This window comes from Carassius carassius, chromosome 44, assembly GCF_963082965.1.
Source record: "Carassius carassius chromosome 44, fCarCar2.1, whole genome shotgun sequence".
Lineage (NCBI taxonomy): Eukaryota > Metazoa > Chordata > Actinopteri > Cypriniformes > Cyprinidae > Carassius > Carassius carassius.
Genome location: NC_081798.1, coordinates 15448847 through 15475044, shown reverse-complemented (window position 1 = coordinate 15475044; position 26198 = coordinate 15448847). Strand labels below are relative to the sequence as shown.

At 35.8% G+C, this 26198-nt stretch overlaps 1 protein-coding gene across 15 annotated transcripts in view; it reads left to right on the top strand.

Annotated features, from left to right (window-relative positions):
• The window catches only part of LOC132126567 (inositol 1,4,5-trisphosphate receptor type 1), a 136477-nt gene that overhangs the window by 91269 nt on the left and 19010 nt on the right, over positions 1 to 26198 (top strand). For 8 of the 15 annotated variants that reach the window (XM_059537895.1, XM_059537892.1, XM_059537894.1 and 5 more), the window contains 12 exons: positions 11262 to 11445; positions 11572 to 11819; positions 13352 to 13552; positions 14625 to 14735; positions 14827 to 14922; positions 15043 to 15177; positions 16221 to 16328; positions 16911 to 17142; positions 19386 to 19508; positions 24070 to 24245; positions 24760 to 24924; positions 25089 to 25278. In XM_059537895.1, coding sequence (XP_059393878.1) covers positions 11262 to 11445; positions 11572 to 11819; positions 13352 to 13552; positions 14625 to 14735; positions 14827 to 14922; positions 15043 to 15177; positions 16221 to 16328; positions 16911 to 17142; positions 19386 to 19508; positions 24070 to 24245; positions 24760 to 24924; positions 25089 to 25278 — 1969 coding nt within the window. The remainder of the gene's footprint in view (positions 1 to 11261; positions 11446 to 11571; positions 11820 to 13351; positions 13553 to 14624; positions 14736 to 14826; positions 14923 to 15042; positions 15178 to 16220; positions 16329 to 16910; positions 17143 to 19385; positions 19509 to 24069; positions 24246 to 24759; positions 24925 to 25088; positions 25279 to 26198) is intronic. The other 7 variants (XM_059537901.1, XM_059537900.1, XM_059537902.1 and 4 more) reach the window with 1 other exon arrangement.

The following is a 26198-nucleotide window of genomic DNA, read 5'->3' as shown; positions in this document are numbered from 1 at the left end:
ATAATAGGGAAGCAGATAGATTATGCAAAAGTTGAGTGCAGAGTGTGCAAAGCAGGCAGAGAGGACGGGGAAGTGTCTTGGTGAACACAAAGAGAAGTGGGACAGGGCAAACCACATGCTGTCTAGCCTCCCCAACTTCCAGATCTGTGTGGAGATGCGTTTCTGTATGTCTGCACACTTGCTCATGGCTTTACCGCATACCTAATATGGACCTGCTATAACAATACAGTAAGAACAAGGGACTTTCCCAAACAGGATTATTGTGCAAGGCTTCTTTTGCATGGATATGGCACTAAATTTAGTCACTGTGCCCAAACTGACCTGTGCAACGAGGTTTGTCTCGCTCCATTTAGACCTTGCTGTTTGTTTCAGCTGTTGAAATAAAGGCAAAGTTTTGACAAGAGGACGGGACTCAAGTGCAAATCATTTTTCCACTCATTTGTTATGGTGATATGTTGTTAAATGTTGTGATGAATGAGTTGAGAGGCTGTCAAAAATATATTTCAGTTTGTTTTTGTTCAGTATGATTTATAGATTGAACATACATGCATGATTTTTACATGAATGTGCACTACCGGTCAAACGTTTGAGGTCAGTAATATAATTTTGTTTTTTAAAGAAATCTATACTTCTATTCAGAAAGTATGCATTAAATTGATCAAAAGTGACAGTAAAGATATTGACATTGTTAATGGAAATTCCTTATAGATTCCTGAAAAATATACTGTATTTCCACAAAAATGCTGAAAATTCAGCTTTGCCATCACACAAATAAATTCAATTAAATTAAAAAGTTATTTTAAATTACAATAATATTTTACAATGTTACTGTATTTTTGTATCAAATAAATGCAGTCCTTGTGAGTATAAGACACTTTTTTTCAAAAATAATAAATACATACATTTAAATAAATACATTTTGCTGGTAGCGTAACAATTAACCAAAACACAAAAACTTTGTTAGACATGTTTGTTTAAGGAAGCCTTCACACATCTTAAGACATTTTAAAGAAGCCTTTACTGTGGTCCATAAGATTAATCCAAAAGTTGTTTTTTTGTTTTATTATTTATTTTAATAATAATAATAATAAAAAAAAAAAAAAAAAATATATATATATATATATATATATATATATATATATATATATATATATATATATATATATATATATATATATATATATATGAAAACCCAGAGGCTTGAGACTGTTTTATTTTATACCTTTTTTTTTTGCTGTACAGAATTTTGGTACACTGTTGTTTTATAGATACATTTTTATTTGATTTAAAAAATATATATTTTATATAACTATCAATTATGCCATCTGATCAGTCAAAACAATGCTGTCGTATTGCAGATATTATGATATGCATAATTAGTGTCATGATTATGACGTTCATCTTGAGCACCTTAGAATCACTGTAGCTAGCTTTGCACAAGCAAACAATTAAATTTATTACATTTTTACATTAAATTAACATTTTACATGTAATTTAATTTTCAGTTATTTCTTTAAAAGATTTATTGAATCTAGTTTCATTTTAAAATGATAAAATTTGCAATTGTCACGACTGGGCCTTAAGTCTGTGTTTATTATTGCTTTTCCTGAACCACCCACCCACCAAAGTCACAGGTTGCTATTGAAAAATGATGAGGTCACAGGATACATAAGATCCCACAATGAACTGAATAGACATAATAATGAAGGGTGGAAATTACCATCCTAAATCAGAATCCATTGGCGCTCGGCTCAAATAAGGGCCTATATTCTGTAAAACCTCCAGGCCAGACAGAAGTCGGAAGGGCAGACGGGACTTCATCTGTGATGAGTAATGCTCAAGTAGGAGTGGGAGGGAATGAGAGACAGCGAGAGTACCGTGCTAAAGCAGAGTGTGTGAGAACAGCCGAGTTCTGGATGACCCCTGACGGAAGCATCGCCCACTTGCTCTACAGCAAGTGGGCAGCAAGCCTGAGATGTTTGAGCAGCTATTCACACACACACACACCTCCCGTTCTGTGACGTCAGTGTATGTGTTCCTCTGTGACTGAACGATGTAAAATACTCACATCAAACATTCTAGAAGATCAAATATATACTCACAGAGCCAAAGTCCATTTATAAATAAACGCTCATAATCAATCATTTTAAGCAACATGTCAAAGGTTTCGCAAGAGAGTGGAAAATAAACAAATACAGGCCACCATAAATTATTTTTATTTTACGTCATAGGTTTGGTGAGTTTTTGGTGAATTATATTGGTCTAATTTCATTTTTAGAGTGCTAAAACACAATGGTGTTAATAACTTGAAATGATTGTATTATGTAAGAAGAAAATGCTGACACAGTTGAGATCAGATCTGAGAAATTTATAAAATTGACTGTAGAGGACAAAGATAATTCATGTAGCTTACCTGTCGTTTTACTAAACTATTTGACCATAGAATGTCACGGTTGATCAATCAGATGCTTGATGTGTTCCAGAGACCTTAAAGGGATAGTTCCATTGTTGTATTTTTAACTGAAACTATTAAAGATTGTTCATTTAATCTGTAATATAATATAATATAATATAATATAATATAATATAATATAATATAATATAATATAATATAATTAGTGGTTGACTGATATTGGTTTTTTGTCAGCCGATGCTGATGCCGATATCTTGGAAAGCAGGGGGCTGATAGCCGATATAAAGCCGATTGTTTTTTTTTTTTTTTTTTAATATTTAAGAAATTGTAATTCATTTGACAATGGATTAAAAAAATACATGTGTAAAATAAACATACTTATACTTTAGATGAAAAGTATTTTTCATAAATACATATTTAATAAAAATATAATTATAAAGGAAGTAAACTGTAGCCAACAGGACACTCAGTATTCTGGGAAGTTTGTGTGCATTGTGAATCATATTTTTCAAATAAAGCAAGGGTAACACTCAATTTCACATACTTCACACAGTGAAAATGACATGAATATGACAGGGGGAAAATACATAAAGCGCAGCATAATTTGAAATCAAAGTTTAAAGCATTCAGTTCACATGAACTGACCATCAAACAGAGAGCGTGCGATCATGCTGGATAAAAACGCACACTTCACAAGATCTCACTGCTGGATTCTAAATTACTAAGTTTGCAAGGTTTGTGTAATTTTTCATTAGCCATTCCAGGATTGGTTTAAATTATATAAATGCGTATTTGCTTAATGCTGACGGCAAGCAAGAAAGTATTATAATATTTGCTTCTATTACTAATAATACATAACCAAACATTATAATACTTTTTGTTTACATTAACTCCTTTGTTTAACCATTATATCTGATTATTAGACAGACTTCTATCCATATTAGACATAACTCTTAACAATGTACCGTCAAAATAAAAGTCCCGCCTCGAACACATCGGCCAAGCAGAAAACTTATCGGCTGATACAGATATTTGTAAAATGCCTAATATCAGCCGATACATCAGCCTTGGCGATATATATTGGTCAACCACTAAACATAATGTAATGTAATAGAATACAATAAAATACAATATTGTATCATATTTAAAAATATTTATATATATATAAAAAAATATTTAAATAGAATATAACAATTGTGTGTGTGTGTGTGTGTTTAAAAAAAAATAAACATATTTTAATATATTTAAACATTGGCAGACTAAAATTTAAGTACTAGGTTGAAGTACTTAAATTTCTAAAACGAATGCTGAAATAAAAATAAATGAAAATATTTAAAACCAAAATAAATTAAATGAAATGCAATTAAAATAAATCAGAAAATATATTATTCAAATATATTATTAATAAATACTGTAACAGTATCTAAATAAGAATATACTCACCCTCATTTATTTTATTTTTATTTTTTATGTTTATTTATTTATTTAGTTAGTTTTGGTGTTGGTGGTGGTGGGTTTTTCCTTTCATTGTATGGGGCAAAAACACTTTCTTCAAAATATCATCTTTAAGAATTTTCGTATTTGGGTGAACTGTCCCTTAAAGCATCCTTTTTTGACTTTATAGCATATAATGCATCTTAGTCTGTTTTAAAAAGAGAAAGTGACACATTCATTTGAATGCAGGAAATGAGGGGTGTTATTTCCATCTTGTCCGCACACACGTGTACACACACACACAAACACACACACACGTACACACGTATGGCTCAGCGATTTTTCTTGAGAAAAGTATAAATAGAAATACATTCTCTGCACCTGGAAGGGGAAAAAAGGGTCTCCATCCTTGAGCCTTAAAAATTGGCCCAGAGAATGGGACCCAGAGGTCAGGGCTTTTGTTTTGCTTCTGTTATTGGATGATCTTTTTTATTGTAGTTGTCATCATCTGGTTAGCTTCTGACTCATGGCCCCATTTGAACCTCATCATTGGTGTTTTAAATAGGGATGTATCGATCCGGTTGAACCAGTTCACCAAATCAGACTGAATAGTTTGAAACATTTCGCGTGTCAAGTAAGCATTAATCCAACAATTACTTAAGTTATTCACTTTTTTAACATGGCGTCCCTCTGAGTCGAAATTAACCAATATCCCGGAGTAATTCATTTACCAAACAGTGCACTGACTGAACTGCTGTGAAGAGAGTACTGAAGATGAACACGAGCCGAACAGCATGTGTGTTGTACTAACTTTTCTATGTGGACTCGGATGGCTACGCAGTTGTCTATATGTTATAGATTGTGTTTAACACACAAAAGAGTGATGATCAGGTCAACACAAAGAAGTATAGAAATTCTACACTGAATTGAAAAAATCTGATTGTATCGTATCGGCAGATTTTTTGGTATCGGATCGGTTCTGAAAAATGGTATCATTGCATCCCTGGTTTTAAAGAGACTAGATGCAGAAGAATGACAATATCACTCTTTTGAACTCAAAATCTCGGCTCTTACTTTAATTAGGGCTGTTATGTAATATAAGAAAAATGGAGTCAGGTGTAGCGGGACACAAACTCAAACTGGAGAACTCCTCCTGAGGTTTCAGGTTGCAGCTTGCACCTGTCCCCTGCCACATAAGTGCACGCACCTCAGTTAAACATTAGCTTATGACCTTCATAATAAACACCCAGTGTGTGTGTGTGCGAGGAGGAAGTGCTCGTGTGCGTTTGTTAATTCCATGTCCTATAAATATTTACACTCTTTTTCAGACTTTGTCACGGTCACAGTCGTCCTTGGAGATGTTCTGTGCTCTTAAAGCTAGCCATGTGCATAACTCTGTTTTTGCTCACGGCCCTCTTGGTTACCGTAAACTCTAAACAGCCTCACAAGACATGAGCAGATGCACACGAGTGTAATGAAGCACAACAGGTGTGAGTGCTATTACTCAACAGGCATGTGAGAGTGCGTCTAAAGCTGACCTCGGCTTTATTTACATCCAGCTTTTTTTAAACCCTTTAAGCCTAGTATTTAAAATAATAGTCGGGGGAAAAAACATTGGCTTTCCATCAGTTCTGATCATGTCGATCATTTAGAAGCCTTAGAAATTTGCGTATCAAATATGATACAGTAGGCTGTATAGGGTTAACCCCCCTCTGCGTCTTATAATTATGGCTGTCTCGTGCGGCGCCTTAGCTCTCTAATGGATTTAGTAAGTGCACTTAAAATCCTTAAGTTTATGCTTGTATATGCGTATCGTATTGCAGACTTTCCTTCAGCTGCGGTTGAAGTGTGAAGGGCATCTCCTCGCATCCCCAGCCGCCGCCGCCGTGCGAGCCGTTCCCGTGGTTACGAGGCCGGGTGGGCACGACGACACTGATTGAGCGTGCGCTTATAAATAGATCTTACATAACATCCTCTTGTTGATGCCAAGAGCTCGGATAAACGAGAGGGACGGAGGGAGGGAGGGTTGCGAGGCAGTTGCTGGTTGACCTTTTGCTTCATGTGTTGATGCTGCTATTAGGGAGCTGCCCATGTTCACCAGCCCATGTAGAGTCTACTTCCTGTCGGGTTGTGGCTGGTCACCTTGCCTGGATAGACTGGTTGCTGTATAATGAGCTGACAGACTTGTGGTCAAGATACGATGGGTTCAAGGCATAAGACAGGCTTTGATGATAATAACAGGCAATTTGGCATTGGCATGAACATTTATTTATTCCTGTGATGCAAAGCTGAATTTTCAGCATCATTACTCCAGTCTTCAGTGTCACATGATCCCATTCTAATATGATGATTTGCTGCTCAAGAAACATTTCTTATTATTGTTAGATGTTGATAAATGACTTATTTGTAGTTGAAATCTTTGGCAACATTATGAATGACTAATTTTGTGTAGGGGTTTGTCATCAAAGTCATAAGCTCATGATACAGCCGCTTGTTTATTTCTCACATGCAATATGTTTATTTCTCACATGCATTATGAAGACCCATGTGCACTTGTCATACAGCAGAAGTCAAGTCATGTGTGTCTGATTGTATGCAGCTTGTACAACACTGGAAACTCTTGCATTAATTCCAGCTGTACAAGCACACGATTCACGGCACTCCACATTACTAGGGATAAGAATGAGTATTCAAATACTTCATATACTTCATATAATATATTTTATATGAGTCACATTTAAGAACATATCTTTGAAATGGTTTTCCTGGAGCCCAGCACTGTCTCCCTCATCTAACACACCCAATTTAACTTGTCGGTTCATTAATAGAGACTTTAAGACCTGAAGTGGGTCAGAAAAAGTAAAGAGAGTTGAGAGAAAATATGTTGAGTGCCAGATCTACGTCATTTGACTCTAGAATACTTTGGTATACAGAGGAGTTCTTAGTCAACTAAATGACAGTTAAGTGCCCAGATCCTGTGGCTATAAAAACAGCCCCAAACCCTCAGCCCCTCCGCTAACATGTGTGACTTTAGAAATTTGTTTTTTGTGCTGATGTGCTCTTTAGGTTTTCACCAAACATTGTGCTGTGCATTACAGCCAAACATCTCCACTTGTTCTAGAAATCTTATGGTTTGTTCCGATGCAACTTTGCAAACTTAATCCGTGCTGCCATGCTTTGATGAGATGTTTTGGGATGTTTTGCTGCCATTTGCTGGGATGTCCACTCCTAGGAGGATTGGGATCTGTTTGAATGTCTTTCACTTGATAATTATCTTCAATCTACAAATGTGTGTGTGTGTGTGTGTGTGTATATATATATATATATATATATATATAGTTATTTTTAACATTTCAATATTTAATTATGTAACTGTAAGACATTGTATGTATTTTTTATTCACTTTTGCTACATTTTTATTTCCACACTTATTAATATAAACATTTTCATTATGTCATGACATTCATTATATTTGTATTTATTATTTGTAACATCATTTAATTTATTTCTTATTTATTTATTTGATATGATTTATTTCAGGTTTATTATAAAATATTGGTATGTTATTATTAGTTATCCATGTATTTGTGTTGATACATGTATATGTTTATAAATTATAAATAATATTATTCATTAAACATTTATTTGTTTTTTATTTGAAAATTCTTAGGTATTCAGAAACCGCAATATTTGATTAATCTTTTTTTTAACACTTTCATATTTATGTAGTTATTTTATTTGTTTATTTATTTATTCACTTTTTCTACAATTTCTATTTTCTACACTTTTTGTGTTAATTGTTTAATTTTAAATCATTTAAATTATTTTTTATTATTGTAAGCATTTTAATGAACTTAAAAAACATTAATAGTTCATTATTGTTCTTATAAAACAGCAACACTCAATTTTGTACAGTATGTTAGAGGGGTCAATGCTCTGTCTTTTTATCCACTAAAAGGTTCCTTGGCCTGAAAAACTTTGACAAGTCCTGTCTAAAACACCTGGAAAACACTTTCCATGCTTATTTTTCCCAGCCGTTCCACTGTTTTGCCGTTTCCCTGGATGTGCGTCATATGGTAGTCAGGTGTTGACATGTTTACTGCGGCGTTGCATCTGATGTGGCCATCTTGTTTATAAGAGCAGTCATGAGACTTGCACATTTGAATGCCGTAATGCTATAAACTCCACTTCTCCTCTGCTCCGGGGTTTTACATAACCTGTTGATTTGCTTCGCATTGTAATCTCTCGGAACGATTGGATGCGTATCAGGACTGCCTTCAATTAACTTGAGTGAAAAGCATTTAACAAAGAGGTCATTCACAGAAAGACCTTCATTTTTTTATACATTGTCCGATGACGTCCCGAGGTTTACAGGATGCGCTGGAGCAGATGAATCATTTTTTAAGTACGTCTCCTTTAGGCATGTGTGTGTGTGCCGCTGTGGGTGTGTTGCATTTCTCATTCGCTCGCTGTTGTCTGAAAGAGGCCTGATGAATGAGTTCACTGTTAACCTGGAAAGAAGGCTGCTTATGTAACAAGCTTTCAAAACTGCCCCAGAATTCGGCTGATAACTTGCACTCCTCGCCCTCCCTCCTTGTGTCGCGCATCACACACTCGCTCCGTGCCTGTTTGGCTCCAGAAAAGTAGGGCAGGATTTTCCTCTGCGCTCTTCTCCCCTCCTTTTTTTCCCTGTCGTCCTGTGCAAGCGTGCATGAGCAGCCTCTCACTGTTATCCCCTCCGCCACTCAGCTGATTACAGACTTATGTAAGGAAGAAAAAAAAAGAGAGAGAGAGAAAGTAGGACAGGATATACCAGAGAAAAACACTACATAACCAGTGGGACATTTTTATTCATAGAAGGAACTGAAAGTTTTCCTTTAGGATTTAGATTGGGTTGGTGTGTTCCTGAAACACAGTTTGATTTAGCAAGACCTCATTTTTGAATTCAGAAGAAAATCAAACCTTTTGAAAGGGTTTTCTTTGGAAAGCAAGTACTCTGTGTGAATTGTGTGCTAGTTTGTGTGAATGTGTCGACTGTGCCCGTCTTGTAGCGCTTGGGACGGTGTTGACAGATGGTGTAAAATCAGGTGAGCTGAGGGAGGCACCCCAGGTTATTTCTGTGGTAATTGCTGTGAGTTTGTGTGTGTGTGTGTGTCGGGTTATGTAACCGCAGTGGTGTGAGTCTGGCTGGCAGTAAACAGGGTGGAGGGGAGGGAGGGACGTGAGAACTCTGCTGAGGGGCATGGCTGCGCTGCACGGCTGACTTAACTCCTTGTGCGCTGGGACTGGAGGGGCACATGCACATCTAAAGGTTTAATTGGAGTCTAATTTTCCTGGATTATTTGAGATACGAGACTATATAGACATATACAAGAGAAATGTCAAATATATTAAATATACAAATGTGAATGATAAAATATAATTATTTATAAATTTAGTTTTATATTTAAAAATATAACTAAAACATAAAAATAATAGAATTATTTAGAATGTTTTATTATGTAATTTTTTGTGTGTTTATGTCTGTGTATATTTTTTGTGTATATGTGTGTATGAGATTTGTATGTAAAGTTTAAAGTTATGTTTATGAACAATAAATCTTAATTGATACAATCCTGTGTACATAAATTTATAAATAATTTAATTAATAATTAGTAATATTTATTATTATTCTATAAACAATAAGTATATTAAAACTATATACATATAGTAGACAAATTATTTATGTGCATATCATTTATTTTCTTTTTATTTTTTTTCTTTATTTTTTATTATAATTTCAGTTTTCATAAAATATATATTTAGAGTGTATAGTGTGTAGGTGTGTGTGTTGTGTGTGTATATATTAAATATATTATTATGTTTATGAAATAATATATTATTATGTTTAGACACAGAAAAATATATTTAAGAGTATGTTTACAAGTGTGTATTCTTTTAATATATTATTTTTATGGAATACACACGTGTGTGTGTGTATATATATATATATATATATATATATATATATATATATATATATATATATATATACAGTACAGACAAAAAGTTTGGAAACATTACTATTTTTAATGTTTTTGAAAGAAGATTCTTCTGCTTATCAAGCCTGCATTTATTTGATCAAAAATACAGAAAAAACAGTAATATTGTGAAATATAATTACAACTTAAAATAATAGTTTTCTATTTGAATATACTTTAAAAAAAATAATTTATTCCTGTGATGCAAAGCTGAATTTTCAGCATCATTACTCCAGCCTTCAGTGTCACATGTAACATCCAGTCTATCACATGATCATTTAGAAATCATTCTAACATTCTGATTTATAATGAGTGTTGGAAACAGTTCTGCTGTCTAATACATTTGATGAATAAGAGGTTAAAAAGAACTGCATTTATTAAAAAAAAAAGTCTAATAATATATATTCTAATAATATATTTTCTTTACTATCACTTTTTATCAATTTAACACATCCTTGCTGAATAAAAGTATTGATTTTATTAAAAAAAAAGAAAGAAAAGAAATTACTGACCCCAAATTACTGACGAGTAGTGTATACTGATATTACAAAATATTTATATTTTGTAATATCAGTATACACTACTCGTCAGTAATATATTTTTTTTTACACAGCTATATTTTTTTTTTACTTTTCATTCATCAAAGTATCCTAAAAAAGTATCACATGTTCTTAAAAAATATTAAGCAGCAGAACTGTTTCCAACTTTGAAAATGAATCATCATATTAGAATGATTTCAAAAGGATCATGTGATAATGATCCTAAATATTCAGCTTTGCATCACAGAAATAAATGATAATTTAAAGTATAATACATTTAAAAACAATTATTTTAAATTGTAATAATATATCACAATATTACATTTTTTTCTGTATTTTTGATCAAATAAATGCAGGCTTGATGAGCAGAAGAAACTTCTTTCAAAAACTTTAAAAATAGTAATGTTTCCAAACTTTTGGTCTGTACTGTATATATATATACACACACACACACACACACACACACACATATATATATATATATATATATATATATATATATATATATATATATATATATATATATAAAATTTATGTATATTGTATATGTACATACATAAAAATGTAAAATAAAAAGAACATAAAGAAACAAATTCTTAATCAAATTCTAAATTCTTTTAAATGAATATTTTATTCAGTACTGAAAAGAATAGTATTGTTTTTCCTTGTAATTGTATGATTTGTGTTTAATGGAATCAATTATGATTTGACTTTGATAAAGAGATCACGAAAAGCAAAATTATTACTCGATGCAAAAAGTTACAATCTCTCCCACCCTCTCTTTTTTTTTATTCATTTGCAGTATGCTAACTCTATATTTGATCTTTTTTCTCACTGTCCTCCCTATCCCTCCAGCGGTCGTTTTTCTGCCGTCTGACAGGCGACAGTAAGTCAGAGAAGTTCTTCAAAGTGTTTTACGAGCGGATGAAGCTGGCCCAGCAAGAGATCAAGGCAACTGTGACGGTGAACACCAGCGATCTGGGCAGCAAGCGCAAAGACGAGGACGCCAACGACAAGGACACCCAAACACACAAGAAAGGTCAGGGCTCAGCATGTCTGACCATAAACTACACGCACAACTACATGTGATCAGAACGTGTACAGTTATACCATGGAGCCCAGACATGCAAAAGCATAAACCAATACAATCCTCCCCGTTTTTTAGTTAAGGAGGTTGCTGTAGTGACCGAGGAAGTGCGAGAGCAGCTTCTTGAAGCTTCTACGGCAACAAAGAAGGCCTTCACCGCTTACCGAAGGGAGGCGGACACCGACGAGCATCAGAATGTGGCAGAGGGGCAGAGCAACACAGGCGAGAAGAACCAGGATGACGAGATGAGCGTCATCATAACCATCATGCAGCCAATTCTGCGCCTCCTGCAGCTGCTTTGTGAAAACCACAACCGTGAACTGCAGGTCAGCCACTGTACTAGAGAATATTTTGTGAAGATGAGCATTGGTATTGATAAGTTTCCCAAATGTTGCGACCTAAACACGTAGCTTGTCTAGCTGCACTTTCTCTAAGGAGCTGTATGTGTGAGTGGTGTCAAAATAGATCATATTCATTCAAACTAACATGAAATGTTATTTGTCAGCCATTTTTAGTTCCCTAATGGTGCGTAATTCTCAGCGAAATGGGATATTTGGGCACAAAAATGTAGGAAAGTACTTCATTTCATCTATCGACAACTGATTAAAGGGGTCATATGATGTGATGACATTTTTTTCTTCCTCTTTGGAGTGTTAGAAGCTCTTGGTGCATAAAGAAGATCGGTAAAGTTGCAAAGACTAAAGTCTCAAATCCAAAGAGATCCAAGAAACTCTGCCACGCCCCCCTAAAACAGCTCATTCTAACACGCCCCCACATGTCTACATCACGATGTGGAAAAATAGGCATAATGTCACCCAAATGTTCATGCAAAGAAGGAAGGCGTGGTTTCAGTAACCACAGTTAGTGTTGAAGCAGCCGTGTCAGGGAGATGCTGTGTGTATCTAGGTCAAAGCAAAAGCACTTTATTTGGCCTTCTGAAAGTAGATGCATTTAGGAATCTTTAAGATTAACGTTACTTACAACAGAACAGCAACGCATTTTATAGACGACCGTTTCATTAACCTATGAGAGGAGGTAATTCTGACTTTGCTACGACAATCTGGCACTTCTGAATCAGCCTTTCAGGCTTGAACTGATGGTAAAACTGAAGACATTATTAACTGTCTTTACATTTATTTTGAAATATGAAGCTCGCGATTATGGGAAGGAATGTTACATTTCCGACGAGTATTTGCAGTGTTCGCCCAGTTACAATGCACTGGGCAGTTGGCCAATCAGAGCAGACTGTGCTTGTCAACAGGGGTGACTTTGTAGAAAACGACTCGTTTGAGAGTTTTTGTAGCTTTTGAAGATGTTTCTTGCTAATAAATAATAATTAGTTAATCGTCCAGAATTATTTTTTTCTGAATTATTTCTATTACGTCACCCTCCAGATGTTTACAGCAATACAATACAACTATATATAAAAACTTATTTTTTGCAAAAATCTAATTTGGATATTTTATTAAATACTGAAAAGTATTAATAGTTCAGTGTAAGTAAAACTGGTTATTTTTCTTTCGAAGAAGAGTTTAATGCTAGTTTTACAATTAGCTTATCATCAACCTTTTGGCGAATTGCTTTATAATTATTTATAATTATTTATATTTGTAACTTTTTACATAACACCATCATGTGGATGGTTACATCATAAACATGTTTTATAATTTTACTTCTTGGATCTGATATTCTCAAAGTCCTTGAAGACAAAAAAAAAAAAGAACATAATCTGAAATCCTTTTTGTTCCAAAGACTTATGGTTATATATTGACTCTGCCCGTGCTTCCTCTAGCTCTAATATTCCTTATAAAAACAAAAGCATGCTCCTCATATCCTGTTTTTCTCACTTGTTCCCTAGAACTTCCTTCGCTGTCAGAACAACAAAAACAACTACAACCTGGTGTGTGAGACGCTGCAGTTTCTGGATTGTATATGTGGCAGCACTACAGGAGGTCTGGGGCTGCTGGGGCTTTATATTAACGAGAAGAATGTCGCTCTCATAAACCAGACTGTGGAGAGCCTGACAGAGTACTGCCAGGGGCCTTGCCATGAAAACCAGGTGGAGCTGACACATCCACACACTCTTCCTCATCCATACTTTATAGGAATAGATCACCCAAAATGAACTTCTGTTGTCATTTACTCTCATTTACCTTCACTGTTAAAGCATCTCTGTTAAAGAAATAATCATTCAGGTGGGCTTGAGTGATCCATTGATTCTTTTGGGAATTGGATCTAATTTGTGAATTTCTTCTTGTCTCTTAAACCCAAAACACCAAGGAGAGTAAATGATGCCAGAATTGTGATTTTGGGGTGAGCAATCACTCTAAGATTATGCAGCTTTATAAACACTATTATTTCCTCAAAAATAATGATGGCAAATCTCTCTTAATGTTTCGGGCTAGGCATTATGAAATTGTTCTTGCTTCATAGGACCTTCATAATTGGGCTGATTATCATCATTGTCCTACTTTTATAAGAGGAAATGTAGTGTAATTTTATGACTGCAATGTGCTTTTGTCCCGTAATGATTAAATGATTAGTCTTTCATTGAAGCACTCTCTTTCAGGGTCATGATCATTTCATTGATGGTTGATTTTTATATTAAACATTTAGGAATGTGTTTTTTTTTCTTTTCTGTAGCTTATTCTGTATTCTGTAGCTTATTCTGTAGGCGTGCCGTTTGTCTTTTATAAAAAATTAATACTAAATATGCATTAAATTGTAAATACTAAGTAAATAAGTATTAAGTAAATACTTATTGCAAATAATAAATATTTCTTTTGAACTTCCTGTTAATAAAAGAATCCTGAAACAAATGTACAATCTTTTCCACTAAAATATTAAGTGGCACAGCTGTTTTCATTGTTGATAGTAATAATAAATGTTTCTTGAGCGGCAAATCGGCATATTAGAATGCTTTCTGAAGGATCATGTGACACTGTAATGATGCCTGAAAATTCAGCATTGCATCACAGGATTAAATAGCATTTTAATTTATATTAAAATATAAAACAGTTATTTTAAATAGATATCATATTTCACAATATTTTGATTAAATAAAAGTCTAAAAATTAAACTCCAAAATTGTAATGGTAGTGTACATTTAATATATATTTTCCCTTGTTCAGAACTGCATTGCCACGCATGAATGTAACGGCATTGACATCATCATCGCTCTCATCCTCAATGACATCAACCCTCTGGGAAAGAAGAGGATGGACTTGGTCCTGGAGCTCAAGGTGTGAGAACACTTCCACAGCATTATGGGATGTGTACTGTAGTTTTCAATCCAGTCCAAAATAATTGACTTGAATTGTCTTTTTGTTATAGAATAACGCCTCAAAACTGCTGCTTGCCATCATGGAAAGCCGCCACGACAGTGAGAATGCTGAGAGAATCCTGTATAACATGAGGCCTAAAGAACTGGTGAATGGCACTTTGCATTTTGCACAAACACATCTGTCTCCTGTTCCTGTGGACAGATTTTCTGTTTTGCATATGGTGGCAAATCTACTGTCATTATTGAAATATTTGGTTGGTGTACAGGTGGAGGTGATCAAAAAGGCCTACATGCAGGGAGAGATTGAAGTAGAACACAACGATGATGATGAGAACGGCGAGGAAGAGCACGCCGCTTCTCCACGAAATGTGGGACACAACATCTACATCCTGGCCCATCAGGTGACGCACACAAATATGCACTCACACACATTTTGACTGCATTCACTCAGTCAGATGTCTGGATTATATCACTGTTTTCCCATCCCCGGTGTGCTTCAGTATAGATTTTCTGCCTATTCACGTAATTATCTAGGTCAATGTCGGAAGATCAGTTGTGTAACCACGTTAGGAATGGTGCAGCTTTTCCACCGGCTCTCCAAATGACAATGTTTGGAATCAGTGGTTTATGAATGAAAAACCAGAGGACAATAAGTACTTTAGACAGGGCCCTTTGATTCAGTTTTACCCAAATAATACAGAAATGTGCTTTTGTAGGTTGAGGCTCAAAAGGTCAATCCATAATTGCAGCTACAAGTTATCCATTTCTGTGGTGGGTACACTGGCAGTGTTTTTTAAACAGAGTTTATTTGTTCACTGCTGGGCTTTCACCCTTGGTTGTTGTCGTAATTGGGCCATTGTGAGAATATTGAATGTGGCTATGTCATGGCCATTTAGCTGTTGGAGAAGGAAATCAAAATAAAGTAAATAATATCAGGGACAATATAGTGACTAAAATATAGCTATCCAATGAGGAATGCACTAATGCTAGCAACTGAAGTTCGAAAGCCTCAGACTTTTGTGTTGTTGTTGCGACATAGTGTTATTTACTACCATCTAAAGGCTTTAGATTGGTAAAATGTTTCATGATACAGTATTTGCCTGGGGATTGGGTGGCATGATTGCTATGGTATATTATAGGATTAAGGATGAAACCTTTTTGTGAACAATACAGAACATTTGACATCACATTTGACATCATATTCTGAAACATTCATAGATTAAGTATGTCATTAATTAACAGTAACCTACCTATTGGACAGTTATGAACTCAGGATTGTACTCTTCAGTTCGAACCAGCGTTTCTCAGACAGGCGTTGGCCTTTCGCTGACGGTAAAGAGTGTTATGAGCTAAACAACAAGGCCAGACGGACCATTGCAACATATATACACTGTCACAATGAAAACAAACACAGTATCATTACTTTTTCCACATACACCCACAGCTCGCCAGACACAACAAGGAACTCCAGGCCATGCTGAAGCCAGGAGGGACGTACGGGGAGGGGGATGAAGCTTTGGAGTACTACGCCAAACACACAGCCCAAATCGAGGTCAGTGGTGTTCCCCTGTGGTGGCCGTTACGGATCCACCATCCATAGACTTGAGTACACAAGCATAACTATTACTACAGACATGAAGCGATCTTTTCCAAGCGATCAGGTTTGCAGTTTCCACCTAGCAAAAACAAAAAAAGAGCAAAAGAAAAACCATAGACTTGTGTTTTAAGACACTTGTAGTGACCAGAATAATTTACTTACCCTCATGTCATTCACAACCCGCAATAGTCCATATGACAAGTGGTGAACACGAAGGTATTACAGGTTTGGATCGACATGAGGGTGAGTAATTAAAGAAAGATTTTTGGGTGAACTATTGCTTAAAATAAGTAGTTTTGTCTCCTGTTTAATTTTGTCACATAAATTCATGACGTTGATCATATTTTTTAAAGCAATGCCATCACTATTGACGCTGGACAGTGGACCTTTCTTTACCTTTCAAAAAATTAACTGAAATTTCACTACTGTGATTACACCTTTAGAAGGCAACAAGACAAAACCAAAACATCAACTATGTAAGTTATAACCTCCAGTGTCCACCAAATGTAGCCAAATGTGCATTTATTTCTCTTAAAGATCATCCGCCTGGATCGCACAATGGAGCAGATTGTTTTTCCCGTCCCCAACATATGCGAGTTCCTAACCCAGGAGTCCAAGCTCCGCGTCTATTACACCACAGAGCGCGATGAGCAGGGCAGCAAGATCAATGACTTCTTCTTACGCTCTGAAGACCTCTTCAACGAGATGAACTGGCAGAAGAAGCTGCGAGGTACTCAAGAGGCCACTGGTAACGCAAACTCCGTGCCTTGTGCGTGCGCACTCCCTTCCTCTGTAAACTAGTAAGCTACTTTACACACCCTCTCCACTCCCAGAGTGTCCAGGGACCCATCAGGGCTCTATTCATGTAGAATAATGGTCTTTTGGTGCTGGGATGCCTGCCTCACCCTGACCCCTTAAAACCTGGGCTGAGGGGAGGGGGTGTAAATGTTAACTTATGTAAGAATAAACCTATAATTAAAAATTATGTTAAGTTTTCATAAGATTTTGGTTTAATGTGTGCTTGAGGGTTTGGGAAACAAGGAAGAAAGATGGGTCAGGGAGAAGTATGAATGAATCCCAAACAAACACACATGGCAGCTTACATCACAAAAGCTGATTATGGAAATAAGCTGAGCGAGGGATCAAACAAACAGATGATGGCAAAAAATTAATTATTTAACCCATTTTCCACCAACCTGGTGCTGGTGACCAATCTGGAACCATTTCCAACTAGCTCTGCACCAAACTTTAAAACCTGCTGGTTTTAAAGCAAGTCAGTGTGGGTTAATGGCCACACTGAATGGCAATTTCAAAGTATTAGAATATAAAAATACAACAACAACAAAAACAAGGATATTGGAGGAACCAAAAATTTCTTACACTACCCAGGACCCACGCACTTTTGACTGTCGCATTAAAAGATCTCATGATCAAATTTCGATAAATCTGCTTCTGTGGAAAACAATTTGGAAAAGTCAGGCAAGGATGGTAGAAAATGGGTTATCTGGAAAAGGATAAGAGTTCTCAGACAGGAAGAGTATGAGGTGAACCGCAATAACAAGATAAAACCTGCAAGATAAGAATCAGAACGGTGTCAGAAAGCAATTCGACAGACGGAGAGGCTTGCGACAACAATTTTTTTGTATTGGACATTTGGCCACAGTTCTTGTTTGTATCTTTGAGTCTTTTGGTCATGAGTTAAAAAGGAGGGTGTGAATAAAAAGGAGGGTGTGAATTCCATTCGTAATAAACCTCTATGAATGCCATGTGAAGGTTTTTATCTGGCTGAATCAAAGTAGAAGCAACGTTCCATTGCCGCAACCCCAAGTCATGAGTGTGGCGGCCTGTGTGTGAAAGTCCCCTCCTCCAGTTCCTCTTTTCAGACAAAAACCCCCTGTCAAAATAGCCATAGCTTAGAAACTAAATCCTCCAATTAGACTCCTCAGAGAGTCATGGGTCAAAACAAAGGTGGCGGTTGAGGTTTAGCGAGCTCTCGTATATGGTTTGGCTGCACTAAGAATCTCTTTGAACTCTTTGGTCTTATTTCTACGGTTTTAGACTTCAATTTTAGGTGCAGATGGTGATGGTTGCATGTCTCTAAAACTGCACAACTGACAAACAGCCTCTATCTTCATTCAATACATGCTTTATTGGGAATAACATTGTTTAACTTAACTAAAGAAAAACAGTTTTTGAAGGAATACTAGATTTAACAAAGTTAGTGAATTGGACATTCTCCTGATTGGATGTAATTGAAAATGCACATGGTCAGCTGGATAAAATTTGATCTTGAGATCATTCAGAAATAATTGGTCATTGAGGTCGCGATGGAAACTAACACACAACTGTCCTCATGTTTAGTAGAAGGCAGTAAAATGACAGAATGTGATTAATTGCCTAAAAATCAACTTGGAAGAAGTAAAAGATAAGCAGTACTGCGTGGAACTTGTGAGTGACATCATCTGTTATTCCATCCCAGCAAGCCTTGTTGTATTACGTGAAATTAGTTTCTTTCTTCAAACCACAGTGCATTTACTTTGTTTTGTATAGGGTGAAATAGGCAGTTTTAAGGGGAGCAATGTGCAATTTCAGACCTACTACCAAAACCAAACAGAATTACAAACAATGACTTTTCAAACTTATTTCAAATGATGCCATCTTCTGTTGTTCAGACTACCAGGCGATCCTGCTCTAAAATTCACGCAGTTGGATTAAACCAATGTTGTTGTGTTAGTACTCAAACAGATTGCTTCCCGTAGTGGCACAGAACTTACACACTTGGCCAAAGTTGGTGCTTGTTTGAATAACAGCAAATGGTTTCAAATGAAATCTGTCAGTTTGTGTTTGTGCCAGAACCATGTACGTGGAGCTCTGACATGGTGTGCATCAGGGGCATAGTATAGAACCCTTTTAGTTTTGTAATAGCAACACTCTGGAAAGGTACAAATTGTGCTGTGTTGATGTTCCTTAACATTTGGAATTGAATTTTTTGACTTGCTTCCTCCTCTCCAGCTCAGCCCATCCTGTACTGGTGTTCCCGTAATATGTCCTTTTGGAGCAGCATCTCCTTTAATCTCGCCGTCCTTATGAACCTGTTGGTAGCATTCTTTTATCCACTGGAAGGAGTCCGTGGAGGTGAGTGTTTTTTTTTTTATATATATATACAGAAATTTCTGAAGTCGTGTAATATTATTTTATTATTTTATACATTTTACTGTAATAAAGGGTTATTTCTAATCTCTGTTCCAAACAAGCTGGATACTAGTGATCTGTAGACAGTGCTCTGTAATTGTAAGAATACCAACCATAACTTTGAACTTTGCATACATTGCTAGACTACAGATTGCTGTTTTCATGGAAGTAATTGAGCGCATTCAGTAACAGATGCTGGAACTTGACACTTCACTGACCTACTTTCAGCACACATAGCCCCTGAAAGACATAATTTGGCCTACATAACAGAGTTCCAACAAAAACGCTGCTGGCCTTTCTTCTGTCGTAACACATCTTATATAATTAATTCATTGTGTATGATTTAACCCCCCCCCCCCCACTTCAGTAGCATACAGTTTTTACATATATCCATGTTTATTCCATATAATCAATTAATAAAATGTAGGGGTGCATGATAAATATCGCCCGATAATTAATGCGCATCTCGTCAGTAAAGCCGGTTCTCTAATCAGCTGTAAATTCAATCAGGTGCGTGATTTCACATAGAGCAGCTGTTACTACACAGAGCCTTTGTTAACTGACAAGCTGCGCAAATCCTTGTTCAAAATCCACGTCGCGCGTCAGTTAACAACAGCTCTATGTAGTAACAGCTGCTCTATTTGAAATCATGCAAATGCTGGAATTTACCACTAATTAGACGATATTACCGTATTTTCCGGACTATAAGTCGCAGTGTACTGTAAGTCGCATTTATTTAGAACCAAGAACGAGCACTGAGCAGTATAGAGCGCCCTCTCGCGGCTGTAGATGGTAATGTTTTCTCTTGGTTCATGTCAAATAAATTTTTATAAATAAGTCGCACCTGACTATAAGTCACAGGACCAGCTAAACTATATAAAAAAAGTGCGACTTTGAGTCCGGAAAATACGGTATCACTGAACACTGAATAGGCTTTAATGACGAGATGCACATTAATTATTGGCCAATATTTATTGTGCACCCCTAAATAAATGTATTAATTGTATAAAATGAAATATTAAAATATTAATTACATATTTGAATATTTATTGTCAAGAATGATTAAATGCATGATTAAAAATATGAGTAAACAAAAATTAAAATACAGATACATATTTACCTTCAGACATATTGGAAAGCATTTCTGATCCACAAGCGTGTATGTTCTTTATGGTGTCGTAGCGATCAGCATAACTTTTGTGCATAACCTCATTATTGATCTTGCCCTGTTATCTGAGATCACTCGTGTAACATGTCACCTGACTCCGGAGCTAACATTCACAATATTTCCCTAATCTCATAAGCTGTTAAGACTGTCTTTCTCCTCCCTGCTCTTTCTGATCAGAAGCCTGTTTGTATACATGTCAAAGGAATATGACACCTGTTTATGTCAGAGCTGAGATTTGACCCTGAAAACAGAGACCCAGATAAAGTCAGTGGTCTTACATCACAGCTTTAGTACCTGCTGCTTGTGTTCAAGTTTGTGATCGATATCATCCTAATGTAAGTGATGTTGTACTGTAAGTACAAACACGGAATATTTCTTAGGCCTTTCTGTTTATTTAGCTCTTTTCGGTTGTTGTGTTAAGCATTGATTGTCCTGTCATTGTGACTGGCATAAGTGCCACCTTGTGACTGGCATAAACCCTGCATTGTTCAGGCTGGGGTCAGGCTCCAAGGGCTCTTTTGTTTTGGGCCTTTCCCTTTCTCAAAGCGCACATGAGTTTTTTGGCCTTTAATTGAAATCTCTAAAACAAAAGGCTCCTCTGGACACATTCAATAAGAGCTCTGGTACATATTCAATATAGGTCACGATTTGAAATGCAAACCAATAAAAGCTGATAAAGGACATGTTAAAGGTGGATTTGAAATATTTTCTTTGCAATAAACATGGCTGTAAAACAATCGGTAAACTGACAAAATATTTATAATCGGCTGTTTGATATTTAACAAAGAATTGTATAAGTAGTTCAGTAGTTCATTTTCCTTCTGTACCACACTTGCTGTTTGATTGTCTAATGTTTTTCCAAAGTTTTATAGTTGCATATGCCACTGGCATGGAAAACTGTACTTAAGTCAAGGCCATGAGTTTATAAAAAGAGAAACTTTTTTTCTCCACATTCATAGCTCACCTGTTATTCATTTATTTATTTGGTTATTTAATATTTATTTTTTTATTATAAATGTTATTTATTATTATTTTTAATCAAATGTGTATTCATATGTGTTAAATGATACATTATTATTATAATTTGCACTTATGCACAAAAAACAACCATTATATTATTATGAATGTAATTTAAATGTATACAAGTAATCACAAATTTAAAACTGAATTTACAGTGATTTCTTAACGGCCCACAACCCTTCTTCATTGTACGTATTAGTTCTTATTGGTTGTTTCACGCTTAATTTTTTGCTTTCATTGTGGGCACTTCAAAATCGTTTGTGTTCCGACACATTTTTATAAGCACATTTAAGAACAATCAGCACCTCTAAAGCCGATTAAAAAATGCCTTCTGCAGAGTTCAGTAGTTCCCTGTACAGTATTTGTAAAGGTCAAGCAAGAGGCCCTACAGAATTCTAGAATTTGTGTAAGAGCAGCGCAGAGGCATGTTTCTTCCCTCCTGCCCAGTCTGGCAGAATGTTGCCATTCAAACACAATGAGGGCTCCAGAAGTAGGTCAGTGTGTGTAACCTCAATGCACAGGGACGCATAGCATAAATGTTACAGCTGTGGGGAGATCTAGGGCTTTAAAGTAAAATTATAGCCACTTCCTTGTCAGTTATAGATAAGGTACATGCACATTGCAATTATATTTCTATGGTGCCTAAGAAACAGATGTTACTTTGAGGTATGAGTGAATGGACATTACAGTCTTTCATGCATAGTTTCATTCTTCCTGACCTCAATTTCAGTTGCAATTGTGGCCAAACTTTTGAGACTACTGGCTATTTGTTTATGTGTGCATGTTTGTTTATTTATTATTATTTGTAATTTCTACAGTCTATATTAGTATTTTATATCAGTGATAAACATTTTCATGTTATTTAATTCAGTATTTTTCTTTACAACCATCTCTTTACAAATAAAATTTTCAGTGTACCTGTTTTTGTCTGATTGACAGTGGTGTTCAGGTGGACATGATCAAAGCCTGATGATCAAGTTCGCCAGCATATATTGATAAAAGATTCCAAAATAATCTTGTGCTTCACTGGAAGAAAATCTGAGTCACATGATCAGTGTCTCAAATTTACTTGATTAGTAACCTAGACATAAGAATCACAAATATTTAACTTGTTTCTTTGTGTTATTAAAACTTTATTTCCAGGTTTAAATTAGATTTAGAATCCGAGAGTTTCAGTGTGCAGTCTGTTTGTGTGTGTGTAAGTTTGTGGAAATGAATGGAACAGAGCCTTTGACGTCCTCGATTCTGAAAATTTCCTGGCCGCCCACCAGCCCTGTTGGTCCAAACCCCAGCTCGGCTCGGCCATGAGTCCGTCCTTGCTCAGTACCAGACTTGACGCTCATGCATCTTTCAGCTGGGATATTTTTAGCACGTCGTGTTATGTAACAAGCACCTGTCCATGTGGTCTACTAGCTGGCGGGAGAGTGAGCGAGCGAACTGGAACCATTGGCTCTGTGAAGATCCTGCAAATCCGACTGGCCTCATTTTTCTTCTCTGCGTACACACACACACCCGCTTAGCAATCCCACTAATATAAGACCTTGCTGTACTGTACGTTTCATTGATGAATAACAATGCCAGGGTGGCTTATTACAAAGCTTCATCAAACCTTAACATATTCAAATGTGTTATGTAACTTTTTTTCAATTTTTTCCCTTGAGAGCTAGAATGTGCCTGAACATGTTCAACATGTGAAACTGCAAGTACTTTAGGGAATCCCATTTAGATCTGCTGTACAGAAACACAGTTTCAGATAATGCTGTGCAGTCATGGGTAATGATCATGAATAAAATCTTAGCTTAGCATCTGTATTTCTGTTATTCATCAATTTTACTAGTTAGTTCAGCTAAAAATGAAAATCTTTTTGTTCCAAACCCATATGACCTAATTTCTTCTGTGAAGCACAAAATAAGGTTTGAAGAAACTGAAAGTTAACAAGTCTTCTGAAGCCAAAATAGTTTGTAATGTTAATTATAAAATATTTCATAAGTCCTCATTCACTTCTTTTGTATTCCACAGAAGAAAGAATAATGAGTGCAAGTGATGACAGAATTATCATTTTCATACGTCCACAATCATGCAGCTCAAGATGGTTGTACATGTTGAAACAACCTAAAAATGACACAACTTGCAGAAACACACTGTGGATTTTTTATCAGAATCTAAGTTGGTTCCCTGAGATAGTTGAACATGAGGCCTGTAGCATTGCTGACGCTGTAACCGTGACAGATGGCATGATAACATGTCACTTCTGCGGTATTTTTATCCCAGAGCATGATTGATGGAACTAAAACGTGTTTACCTCTTTTTCCTCAGGCACCCTGGAGCCACACCTCTCTGCACTGCTTTGGGTGGCAATGTTGGTTTCACTGGCCATAGTTATAGTTCTACCCCAGCCTCATGGGATTCGGGCGCTCATCGCTTCCACAATATTACGCCTCATATTTTCAGTCGGCCTGGAGCCCACACTGTTTCTTCTCGGGGCCTTCAATGTGAGTGAATGACAGTCTTCTGCCAAAACTCGTCGGGCCAGCAGTGTTGTTAAAGGGCAGCTCGTGTGTTTTGCACTGAGGTGTGTCGTGCGTCACTGGGGGATTTCACACGGCTTTTCACAGGCCGATGTTAAAATGGACTTGGCTAACACAATAACTCCACTTTCCCCTAATAGTATGCACACTTAGTATGCATCCAAACCAAATATCAGTTCCAAATCATCTTAAACAAAGTGTTCATGCTGCTCTTTTCTCACATGCATGCATTCAAAACATCTCTTAAATGTAGCAGGAAATACTGTGGATTTGGAACAATATGAGGTTGAATAGATAATACCAAATCTTTAGTTGGGCAAACTAATCTTTTTGTACATGCAACACTAAAATAAGTATTTTACTTGGATTTGGTTACCAAGACTGCATTTATTTGACCAAATATAGATTACATTTCAAAATATTACAAAACAATTTGTCACTCCAATAAAATCTCTTAATGCTATGGTTGTGTTTTCAGGTGTGCAATAAAGTGATTTTTCTAATGAGTTTCGTGGGAAATCGCGGTACATTCACAAGAGGATACAAGGCAATGATCATGGATGTTGAGTTCCTGTATCATCTGCTTTACCTCATTATATGCAGCCTCGGAGTCTTTGTTCATGTCTTCTTCTACAGCTTGCTTGTGAGTAATACACACATACACTTTCACTCACTCCACCAGACATTCCCATCTTTCACACAGGGACGTCTCTTCTAACTCTGACCTCTCACACTTTCACCGTCACGTATACTGTAAACACACACACACACAAACACACATACTCTCATCTTACTCTCTCTCTCCAGCTCTTTGACTTGATCTACCGAGAAGAGACACTGTTAAACGTCATCAAGAGCGTAACCAGGAATGGCCGCTCGATCGTTTTGACCGCCGTGCTGGCTCTCATCCTGGTCTACCTCTTCTCCATTGTTGGATATATCATCTTCAAGGATGACTTCATTCTGACCGTGGACAGGATATCCAATAAAACTCTTGGTGAGAAAAACAGATGGATTTCTATCCGATGAAAAGTCTGAAGTCTGAAAATTACACTTTAAACAACACGTGGCAGTCCACATTGTACATGAGAAATCTCTTGTTGTTTCATGCAACAGGTCAGATTTAAAACAAGTAGCTGGTTATTTCGCAAAAACACCTACAGTTCATCCTAAAATCAAAAGAAAGATATAAGAAATTATGTTATGATCATACAAAATGAGGCTTATTTTTATAACCAGTAATTACTTTGTTTTTGTTTTTTTTGCATTCTGACACTATATTTATAACAGTTGTCATTTCACTCTTGAATCCCATTAGTGTTATGCTAAAAAAATATAATTCTCCATATTTTAATCTGATAAAAATGTTTGTATACTACCATTTAGAGTTTGGGGTATTTTTTTTTTTTTAATAAATTAATTTTTTTAGCCCGTGGGGATACATAAAATAGAGCAAAAGTGACAGTAAATGACAATGTTGCAAAAAGAATCAAAGAATCATTCAATTCAAAGAATCCTGAAAAAAAAACGTATAGCAGTTTCCAAAAAAAATATTAAGCAGCACAACTGTTTTCAGCATTGAAAATAATAATAATTGTTTCTTGAGCAGCAAATCGGCAATGATTTCTGAAGGATCATGTGACATTGCAGACTGGAGTAATGATGCTGAAAATTCAGCTTTGCATCATATATTCAGAATTTTTATTTCTAAAATAATTATTTTACATTATTTTAAAGTGTAATAATATAACAGTTTTACTTCATTTTTGATCAAATAAATGCAACTTCGGTGAGCATAAGATACTTTCATGAACATTAGAAAAATTCTACTTACCCCAAACCTAAAATGATATTGAATCATATATTATAATAATATAACAACTATACTTTAATAATTAAATATTGATTTAAATATTG